At 40.2% G+C, this 11,686-nt stretch overlaps 1 protein-coding gene across 13 annotated transcripts in view; it reads right to left on the bottom strand.

Annotated features, from left to right (window-relative positions):
* Positions 1-8,566: 8,566 nt before the first annotated feature.
* The window catches only part of IL12RB2 (interleukin 12 receptor subunit beta 2), an 80,987-nt gene continuing 77,867 nt past the window's right edge, over positions 8,567-11,686 (bottom strand). For 11 of the 13 annotated variants that reach the window (XM_082686424.1, XM_082686416.1, XM_082686428.1 and 8 more), the window contains one exon: positions 8,567-9,479. In XM_082686424.1, coding sequence (XP_082542550.1) covers positions 8,934-9,479 — 546 coding nt within the window. In that variant the 3' untranslated portion in view covers positions 8,567-8,933. The remainder of the gene's footprint in view (positions 9,480-11,686) is intronic. The other 2 variants (XM_082686423.1, XM_082686421.1) reach the window with 2 other exon arrangements.

Genomic DNA, 11,686 nt, shown 5'->3' with positions numbered 1-11,686 from the left:
GTAGGATATAAAAATACATTAGTGAAGCTACTAAGATTTTGGCCTCAGAATGATGGCATTGGAAATGAGTACTGTTTAAATAAGTTGTACATCTAAGTTAGGAGTCCCCAGACTAAAGCCTTTGGCCTGTTTTTGTACAGTTCATGAGCTAAGAATACTTCTACATTTTTAAAGGGTTAAAAGCTTCCTATACAAAAGATGGATGGAACACGAATCTTAAAACATCTGTCTCTTTATAGAAAATATTTCCTGACACCTGATCTAAGCTGTCATTCCCAGGTCAACATAAAAGAGTTCTTTCAAATGAAAGTTTAGTTCTAGGTACAAATTAAATCATCCTACGCCATGGGAAGTTGTGAAGTTAGAAGTATCTTAAATCAAGTTACCTCTTAACTTCTACAATCAGAATAAGGGCACGATACCTGGTAACATTTAATAAAGATGGTCTTGTTATTTTAAGAAAGATTATATAACTTGTAATTTTAAATATATGTCCTGAAAACTTTAGGAAAATATAAATTTGCTGCGAGTATGTTTAATGCCGTGGTTGCAGTTTAATGTTTTATTTTTAGTACTCGTTTTGTCAGTGCTAAACTGTTCCAATGGGTTTTTCCTGTGAGGTGAGACTTGTGAGCATTTTGTATAGGTGTGAAAATGAATGTCTTTTTTCATGAACTCCATAGGTTGAGTTGGGGTTGAATTGCTTCTTGATGACTGAGTTTCTCAGAACTGCTTTTGAAGTATATTCATTTGGGCAGAATTTAGATTTTGTGCCATTGATTACCTTGTAAATAGCTAGAAGTCAGTATTGCTAAATGGAAGGAAAGAAAAGATGAAAAATGACCCATAGAAGTTAGGAAATTACCAAATTATGTTTTTGAGGTGTTACTGATTATGTAGGTACGTAAGTGTTTTAAGTTGTTAACCTTGTCCGTTTTGCTGCCTACTTGGCAGGGTGTAGTATTTCCTAGTATGCTTATGTGTATGCTGAGCTTCATGCTTGAAGACATATAAAGATAATTGTGATAACAACATCTTAATAATAACTAATAATTGTGATTAGTTATGGATTTTTTAAACCTATTGGATAACTGATACCAGGTGTTGAGAGAGGTGCTCTGGTGCTCTGACCTGGTCTTGAGAACGGTTTTATTTTTTAAATAGCTGTATAAAGTGTTAATGGTTCGGAAAGGTGGAGAGCAAAGGGCTAATTAATATTCAGGATTTTGATATTTGGTGAACTGAGTACTAGAAATGGACAGTATTGTTTACACTATATTACCCTCAGTTGCATTTGTAGCTGATCATTTAAAAATTTTAGGACTTAAAGAGCTGTCTTAATTTGAAGAAATGGCACTGGTTTTCATCAGCCTAGCATGAAGATTCCTTATAAAGTTGTCCACCTAAATGTGGTTCTTGACATTTGAGTGCAGAGAGTTTTGTTACTTTGGACCTAAAATTTATTAGGTGATGAATAATGTCAATTTGCTGAATTCTTTGTTTTACACCTTGGGTGTAATAATCTATAGTGAAATATTTCTTTGTTTGACAACTTCACTCAAAGTGCTGAGACTGCAAGAAGTGGTTACAGAAATTGATGGCTAAACACATCAAAGAAGATGGTAGTTGTTGCCACCCACCCACCCTGCCAACTTCCAATTTGTTGGCTGAAAATGCTGTTGCCAGTATGATTGGTGAATTGAACTAAACAGATACTTTTCTGTTTAGAGAGAGAGTTGGTTTGTCTTTGATCTAGAAATACTGAATTTCCAGTGAAGCTTCTACACTGTTTTTCCAGTAAAGGAAGAACTTTTCCAGAAATTACAGATTTTGTTTCAGCATGATTTTATATACATAGTCACCGAGGTGTTAAGTACTAAAGACTAAAGAGTGAAGAGTGCATGAGAAGAATGGATTGGATAAAGGTACTTTTGCAACCTGTTACTGGTCACTAGGAAGGAAATCAGCATAATTTAGCAGGTATATTTTATTCATAATGGATAAGGGGCATTTAGTCACTATATTAACAAAACCCAGTATTTTTTTTTTTTTAAACAATTAGATCCCCCCCTTCCCCCCCAACACACACACTTGGGTCATGGTGGAACTCTGGAAGTCATGTTGACTGAAGTGGAGAAGGGCATTTGATGCTGTGTAATGCTAAGAATCTGAGAAGACATTCCTTTCAGGAGAAAATGGGCAAGATTTATTAGAAGATTGCCAATATATTGTTGATGAAGAACTGAAATAAGCACCTCCAGTTAAGGGAGGGCATTGATGTTCCCCTTTTTTCCAGGATCATCATCAGTCTTGCTACTTAAGAGTTACTAGATTTTAAAAATAACTGCAGATTTTTAGAGGAAAGAAATCTGAATTGATTTGAAGATTGCATCTGTAGTTGGAGAAATGACTTATGACTTAATTATCCTTGCAAGTTATTTTAGTCAATTGCAAGCAGGTCAAAGTGGGTGTTTTCTAAAAACTGTCTGCAGCTGCTTTGAAATCTACCCTACCATAGACCAGGAGGGCTAAACTAAAGGGAGTGTATAGGAATGGAAAGGAATCTAGTCATAATGAAGTTGTAGTGCAAGTATGAGGAGAGGACCTTTAGGAAAAGTATTTTATGCAGTGTCGTGGAAAGGTGGCAAGTGATTTTTTTTATTCATGATGGCATAAAGTAAGATTTCTCTTTCTAAATGATACCTTATGACCCCCTATTTTCACCTTGAGAGTTTTTGTTTGGGGAGGACTAGGGATGGGTTGTCTTCAGGCTCCTTAGTTTAGGTGGCACAAAAAATGCGCCCTCTGCCTAACAGGCCACATTTGCTAGGATTGCCATTTTAGCAGGTGAATTGAGATTTTCTTTCACAAAGAACAAGTGTCTTATGTTACTGGTTTTCATCCGATTTTGAAAGGTTTTTTCTTTTTTTTTTCTGCAGCTTTTTGAACTAGTAAAAGTATCCTGCTATGGGGCGTTCAGGCCTTTGCAGTGACAATTCAGGGCTTTTGGGAACAGTTTTTTTTATTCTCTGAGAAACCCCTGATAGTTATTATAGTATTTCTTTGGGGTCCTGTTATTAACTTACAGATAGTCAAATGTCTGAAATTGGCAAGGGAAGGGTATTTTGAACATCACCTTACATTTTTTTGCCAGGAGTAAGGCCAGGGTCTCTTATGGAAGAAATACTTAAATTTGTGGAAATTAAAAAGAGGCATGAATTTATTTTTAAAGGGAACCCATGACAGCACATGAGTAAGTTTGTATGTCACTTAGAGATGTGATTGGAAATCTCAGCAGAACCAACTGGTTGGTTTCCAACCAACTGGAATGGGTTTGCTGCCATAAATAAATGACCACTAGCAAAATGTGGAACCAATCACCACAAAGTGGAGGAAAAACAATTCACATACACAACAAAAGTCAAATGCAGCCCCAAGAAAGCCTTTGTGGAAAAAATTAATAGGTAAGTTGGGTTGGGTAATAGCTATTTTAATTAAACAGAAAACACGTTGCTCTGGTTATTTTTCTATTTAAAAATATAAGGTACTTAGAGCTTTAACTCAGTTTATCAATTCTTTAAAATAATGGGCTTTAGTGGGAGTGTTACCTCCTTTCTGTGGCCTAACTGCCTTCTATTATAGGATTTAGATTAGCTGGGTAGATAGATTTGCAAATTCAGGAGTGCCAGATATTTTCTGATCATTTGAGCTTTACCATGGTTTTAGGTAGCTTTCTCAAGAGTCTGTAATCTAGAACTTACGAAATATGGAAATGCCATTTTTTGGTTACCTAGTAAAAATAGGAATCAAAGATTTTTATGGCATTAACAGTCAATTCTAGTCAAAACATCAGTTGATGTAAATTTGTAGAGCAATCTTATATAGGAAGTAATTACACAGTAAAGTTTATGCTCTGGAACAAGACTGTTCAGTATCAAGTACTAGTTATGTGACTTAGGAGGTGGTTTCTGTTTCCCACTTCTATAGTTTGAGTGCTGCATTACACCCTTCAAAATTGCATGTAGTAAGGACTGTGTTAGATGTTATTGATTGTTACTTTTGTTATAAGGGGGATTTGGGAAACGTTGGCTTGTCGTATAAACTTTGTATTTCCAAGAACCATTGTTAAGTTATTACCCTAAAATTTCCAACAACCACCCTCACTGAGTGTGTCATCTACTTTGCCTTTTCTGCTGTGCCTTCTGACAGGAGTCAGTGAAAGTGCCAGACACGGTGGAGGATGAAAGCGACATGGGCTTAAAGTGCTCAGTAGGGTCTGTCTCTAGATCCACTGTTTCAAGTCTTCGGAAAGAAATTGGTAATACTTCATATTTTACTGACTTTTTCCAATTATAAAAGTAATGAGTATTTGGTGAAAAGAATGCAGAAATGTAATTTAAAAACCTATGGCTGGAGATAACCGCTAGCATTTTGGTGTATATTCTTCCAGTTTTTGTTGTGTTTTGTTTTTGCATTGATTTTTATAAAAAGTGAGAGGATTGTCTTCAGCCTTTTGTAACTAACCGTTTCCATGTCAAGTATCATTATACTTCTATAAAGACTGTATAGTATGCTTTTCAGCAGTTCTATAATCCATTCAAATTTCAGGCATGTTAAAATGGGGCAGGGGGAACGTCCATCATAGAAATTGATGAAATATTACAGTTTAATTAGCAGTTTTTCCTACTCAGAACGTAAAGTAATGGTGTATCTGAAAACTGGTAGAATCAGATTCCATGAAATTGAGTGTTTCATTATATGGATTGTGCTATAACCAGGTTCCTACTGAAGGGCATTTAGGCCCCTCTCCATTTTCATCTATGCTGTAATAAGTCCTTGATCCAACTTAATTTATACTGTTCTTTAGTCTACATTGCTAGGAGTGGAGTTACTTATTCTAGTTTTACTGAATATTATTGCCCAACTGCCTTCCAAAAGGAGCCAGCTAACATTGCTATTTGTGAATACCAGTGTCTCTGGTTAATACTGGCTAATTTTCCCCTTGATTTTGCTAATTTGGTAAGTGGAAAAATGGTATTTAACTTTCATTTCTTTGATTACAGGTGATTGTTTCATGTTTCTTGGGCAGTTACATGTATTTTGAGTTGGCTCGGTCTATTTTTCTTTAGTGTTGGCTTTTATATTGATTTCTTAAAAACACCTAAGTTATTTTGGGCATATATTGCAAATATTTTTATCTTATTTGGTGTTAAGTGTTTGCAAAATTTTAATTATTTATTATTAGTTTATTCTTATTTAGGCTATGATGTTAAGATCTGACTCCTTTCTATTGACAGCCAGTTGATTGACTTACTTACCTTTTATTAGTGGAAAGAGACCTTTCTGCTCTCTAATTATTCTAGAGAAGTGATTTTACTTTAGAGTTCACCTATCAGCCTTTCATAGGGTAGATAATATGAATGTCCAGGAGTTCTTCAGATCAGGAAGAGAAAAATGGGATTCCTTTGGAATGTTTGAGCTGCAATATTGGAACAGATCACAACTGTACCAGATGAAGGAAAAAGAGGCTAATGGAGAAAAACCAAGAATCAAACATAAGGGATTGACTAGAATAGAATGTGCCTAGCTTGGCATGTCTTTGACTGGCCTCAGGGCATTGGTGAGTTGCAGCTGTGGGCTATTAATGGAAGCTGAGAAATTAGGACAGAATGGAAGGGAAAAGTCAGTAAAGGGAAAGAACTAGATAACACTAGTTAGACTTTATTGCCAAAAAAGAAGACAGGCCCAGGAAATAGGATCTCTGGCTTTTGGGAAAGAGGGCCCTTTTGAGGGGCAATTTAAGATAAGGATCTCTGTACCAGAATTAGTGGTGGAGACTCCCATGTATCCACTAAGAGTGAACTTGAACTCTATTTGTGGTATTTAGGTCTCAGAGAATAAGGAATTTGATGTGTTTCAAAGGAGCAGAGATTTCTGGGTTGGCTGTGGGATGTGTAGAAGGAATGAGGATTGAAATCAAAGGTAATTTTCCTGAGTAATAAAAACTGAGCATATGAGTATTCATGAGCCTCACCTAGTCCTGGTTAAAGGAAGCAACCTGACTTGGTATTTTGACTGCATCTGCAGGATGAGGGGATTGTGAAAACTACTTGGCAAGGGCAGGACAATGGTTACCCATCCTCTACTGTTCATGAGAAGAGGGTATTTTATCTGGTAAAGTGAGCAGCTAAAGTTCAAAGAGATCTTTAAGAGCTACTGCTACATGTATTATATAGTAATGTCAATGAACAGTAGGGTAGAATGTTGGGAGTGAAGAACAAATACAAATTCGGTTGTCCCAATAAAGAGGAAGCAGGCACAGCTAGACTGGCTTCTGGAATAGAAGGAACAAGTGATAGTGGCAGGTGATGATTCTTTTTATTGATGGCCTACTTTGAAACAGGCATGGTGCTGGGAAGGCAGATTACCATCGTCCCTGCCTTCATGTTATTTACAGTCCAGTAGAAGAAGTAAGTGGGCATCATGCTTAGGGAAGCAATGAGGGGGTGAGACCTCTGCAGTCTTAGAAGGAGCCTTTAGGAATCAAGGAGGTCTGTCTTTTTTTAAATGACTTTTTAAAAAACTTTTTTTACTTTTTAGGAAAACAAGTGCATTATCACCCAAAGACAGGAAAAAGTCTCTAGGGGAAAATAAGAAGATTGGAGCTGGGTGTTGGGTCCAAGGGGGGAGGGGATGAATGTCTAAGATGGATATCAGGCAATCAAAATCAGAGATAAATAAAGCAGGTATTAGAAGAAGAGAAGCTTGCCTCCATTGTCAAGAGGTGGTAAGTTATCCAGCTTCTAAGGAGGTGGCCTTGTCTGTTACAACCCAGTTTAAACAGTCAAACATGGGGCACTAAATCCTGGGTATAGACAAGCCAACACTGAAGCTGCTGAGCTGGAAGAAACCATGTGTGAAGGTGTTTCTTAGCACCTATTTTAGTATATGTGCTACCGAAGTGAGCATGTTTCTTAGCACTTAAATAGAGAATAGAGATGTAAGGAAGGAACTTAAGCTTTTCAAAGAAAGCCTGAGGAAACTAAGTATGTTTGGAGTGTCCGGGGGTATAGATAAAGAATTAAATATGAAAATGCATAGCAGATGTTCACGATTTCAATTTCTAAAGCTCTGAGGGACATCTGGTATAACCAACACTGTCTCAGTGCCCATGTTTGGGGTGGTGTCAGGGTAAGGAGTAGGCTCCAGGGCTTGGCAGGAATTTAAGAAAAAGGTTCTTGGACTTTTATTCCTATTTGGGAAGGGCACTAAGCATTTTGAAAGACTTCCCTACCAGCTTTGCAGAGGGGCCTATAGTGAAGGGACAGAGGCATGATGGAATAAGGGAGGGGGACAAATCAGGGCCACAGTTTTAAATGAGTAAAACATATGTTCCAAGTTCATGCTGAGAAAAAAGTATCTTATAGGCTCAACTTGAAGTCCAGCCCCGTCTTCCTGAGGAAGGAAAAATAGGATGACTTGGGGCGAAAGGGATGACACAAGTGTAACCTTAGTGATTTGGGTCTTAGACCCTGAGACAGCCCTGATCCTGAAGGCAACAGCTGCTGCAGCAGAAGGAAGAAGAAACAAGGTGTCAGCCTTTGGCCCACTACTTTCCAAGACACTGGATTTCAGAGAGGGAAAGCTGTTAGCCCAGGGTCTTCATGGAAGGTTTATGGTAACTTTCCACCATAAAGCTGCTCTTGATTCACTGAAAGTGGGTGATGATGAAACAATAGGAAAAAGGTACATTTGTGTAGGCTTTCATAAGGACAGTCACGACCATCTTGGGGGGACTTTTATGTCCTTATCTGTAAAACAGGGTTGATCTGTTTTGAAAACTCCCTATAATGCTTACTGGTGTATCCGTCATTTTGATCTGTGCCCTCCAGTACAGTAGCCACTAGCCATGTGTAACTAATAACAGTCAAAATCCGCTTACTCCCTCAGTTCTACTACACAAATTCCAAAGTGGCCAATAGCCAATGTGGTTCATATCTACTGCGTTGAACAGTGAAGATATATAAACATTTCTACCTTAGGCCTATCGGATACTACTGACCTAGGTGTATGACCTGCTATGGAGTAGCTGCTTTATAAACTGTTGAGTGAACAGTCCCCTGCACTGTTAGTGATTGCAAGTAAGAGGCTTGGTTTGAACTCTACCCTTTCCCTTTCCCGACAGAGCCAAGAAGTTGTAGGAAACCAGATTGGAGTCTAGGTGCACACAGTGTACAAGTGACCATTGGACAACATGGGTTTGAATTGTGCGGGTCTATTTAGGTGGATTTTCTTCAGTGAATATAGTATAGTACTATGAATATATTTTTCATATGACTTTTGCAACATCTTCTCTAGCTTTTTTTTTTTTTTTTTTAAAGATTTTATTTATTTATCAGAGGGAGAGAGAGTGAGCACAGGCAGACAGAGTGGCAGGCAGAGGCAGAGGGAGAAGCAGGCTCCCTGCTGAGCAAGGAGCCCGATGTGGGACTCGATCCCAGGACGCTGGAATCATGACCTGAGCCGAAGGCAGCTGCTTAACCAACTGAGCCACCCAGGCGTCCCCCTTCTCTAGCTTTATTGTAGAATACAGTATATAATACATACACAAAATAGGTTATCAATAAAAGTGGTCATCAGGCCAACAGTTATCTTTCTGGGGAGTCAAAAAAATATGCTGGTTTAAGCTTGTGCCCTTAACCCTCACATTGTTCAAGGATTACCCATAATCCCAAGGCCCTCTAGAGAAGGCAAGATGTGTATCTGGGTAGAGGCCCATTCTCAGTTCCCAAGATTGATCCTGAGCTGCTTGTCTGCCCTCTAGTTGCAAACCTGATGGTAGCACCTTAGAGGTGTTGGCCACTGGAGTAGAAGTCTGGGGAGGTGGGACACATTCAGGGTTGGGGACACATTGACTGTCCAAACTTCACCACTTACAGCATGAGGGAGTTGCATCCCATCTTTAACCGATCCAGAGTCAGCTTCTTGTCACAAGAGAAGGTGAGTGGGTGAAGGGAACTTGAAGGGAAAATGGAAAGAGAGATGTGTTGAGGTTCTAGTTCTTCCATAGGGTCAGTTATAGGAACCTCATGTGAAGGGAGATACTCTATATTGGAAGGTAAGTATCCCTCATGGGTGGGAAGGTAGTCCACTGGGAGAACTGTCAAGGGGCTCGCTAGGTGTCCTGGCTTTGAGTCAGAGCCCCTGCTCCCCAGCATCTTGTACAGATCCACGAGTTGTCCTGTCTCTGCTAAGAGAGCTTTTGAAGGTGGTAGGCTTGAAGCACTGTACTGTGTGTCTTCCTCAGAGGTATAGTGACCTTGGACTCCTTGCCCCTTGTCTGGCCAGCTGGGGTGATAGGGATGTCTGAAGAGTGGGGTTACTTGATGAAGGACTTCAGTGATGATCAGGATCTCAGGTTCTTCAGGATTGGGCGGGTCTGTCAGGAGTCTGTCCGAGGGCAGCTGCTGCTGCTTCTCCTGAGAAAGGGGAGGGAGAGACTGACACAGCTATGTTATGTAAGTAGCCCTTGGCAACCGACTTTTCCAGGGTTATGAAAGGCCTCACAACCTGCACTGCCTAGTTGGCTCAAGGTGGGACTCTGTGGGCCCTTGACTTTGTGACAGGAGTGAAGCAGTTAACATCGTCAGGGAGCAAGATGAGAGCCATGGCTCTTTAACACCCCCAGCCAGTGAGTAACTTATTATGCAGCTCAACCCTCAACCAGACTCTGATGAGTCCAACTGCACTAGCTGTTTCTCTAGGATAGAGGGCATAGTAGGTGCAAAGCCAAGGCTGGGCTTGCTCCTGTCTGGGGGAGGAGCCAGGAAAGACTTTCAAAAAGTCACACTGGAGCTGAATCTTGAGAAAGTTAACTTTTCAAGTAGGGATGTAATGGGCCAAGAGGACTGGTCTGTTCTGGAATCTGCTAGTTCTTTTGCCAGGCAAACAGGCTTTGGAAATTTGAGGTCACATGATGAAGAGTTTTGTTTTTTATTTTTTTAAGGGATGCTAATGACTTCAGGCTTTGCTGAAAGGTTCAGGGTAAACTGGAATCTGGATTTCCTTGGAAAAACTGTTCATTCTTTTTCCCCCTATGGCTGATTTTGTTTGCTACTTCTCTGCCTTCTCTTTGTCAGTATCACATCAGTTACTGACTCTTCAATATCCTAATTCTTTCCTTTCCCAATTTACTGCAGATTCCAGTGTCCAAGTGCAAGCACTTTGTTAACATTTCTTTTTTTTTTTTTTTAAGATTTTATTTATTTATCAGAGAGAGGGTAGGCAGAGAGTGAGCACAGGCAGACAGAGTGGCAGCAGAGGCAGAGGGAGAAGCAGGCTCCCTGCTGAGCAAGGAGCCCAATGTGGGACTCAATCCCAGGACGCTGGGATCATGACCTGAGCCGAAGGCAGCTGCTTAACCAACTGAGCCACCCAGGCGTCCCTAACATTTCTCTTTCCATGCTTTAGTGGGCTCTACCTGCCCCTCAAAACTATCGTTCCCACTGACTGCTTGATCTTTCTAAAGCAGACTTCCAAAGCCTTCATCAACTCAGACTTAATCTGCAGTGAAGCTTTTAGCCTTTAGTTTGTCAGGTGCCTGCACTTTCCTCTCCCTCCCCATGTCTACATTCAGAAACTAACTAAGGCACACCATCCTGTTTGTTTGTTTTTTAAAACACATTTTTTTGCAGTGCCACCACCACACTGGTGCTTCCACTGCTAGCCTCCACCCTGCTTTTGTTTGCTGCACCATTTCTTGCTTGATGCCCTTACTCTCTCATGAAGACCCTCCTGATTGTTTCTGCCACTGGACTCCCAACAACAGCAAGGAAACCACCATCAGGTTCTTGACACATGGTATTTTATACGATTGCTCTTTTTTTTTTTTTTGCATGCCCATATACCATCTATAAACAAGGATCATTCATGCCTTAAGAGGAGTAGAATGACAAAAAAATAGCCTTGGTACAGTGGTACTCTACAGGATGGGCAAATTCCTTCAACTCTGACCTTTGGTTCCCTTATCTGTCAAATGCCAAGTTGTGTAAGAGTGTTTAGGTCTGGATTGGCCTCTGATGTCCCCTTCTTTCCTCGAGCGTGGCAAGCAACCAACAAGTGAATGATGGTACTGCCTCAGGACACACTTCCACAAAGGACACTGACAAGCTAGAGGGTAAGTGTGTTTCTTTCTTGGGAGTGTGCTTTTTTCTGATCATCACCCAAACTGGCTGTGGCAGAATGGTCTGGCTTGGTAGATGGCCTTCAGCTCTGGGAAGCAGAGCTAAAAAAAGCACTGTAACCCAGATGTGGGAGAGACTATACAGAATGCAGAAATGGTTTGTTTCTTTTGTAAGGTGAGGCATTTGCTAGGGCTTGCTCCTCAGAGCTTGTACAAAGCAGGCCCTCTGGCTAACCAGGCCTGGGGCGAGGCCTCTGGGACCACTATTAGCTCAGGTACCTTATGGACACTGTTTAGTTTCTACAAGTTCAAAATGGAGAACATCCCTGCGATCGTCTTTATGGTTTGGCTTTTTCTCTAGAGCTTGGAGACATGTTACATTTTAGCCACATCTTAAAAAGTGGTAAGGGGGAATCTAAGGCCTGGGAACTCAAAGAGTTCTGAGAATTTTGTTAGAGGTGAAAGACAATACTGTGTTTCTAATGTTTGCCTCAGCCTATTGCC

Source organism: Mustela nivalis, assembly GCF_964662115.1.
Source record: "Mustela nivalis genome assembly, chromosome: 10".
NCBI classification, from domain to species: Eukaryota; Metazoa; Chordata; class Mammalia; order Carnivora; family Mustelidae; genus Mustela; species Mustela nivalis.
Note: the sequence above shows the minus strand (reverse complement) of the source record. Positions and strands in the feature narration are given on the sequence as shown.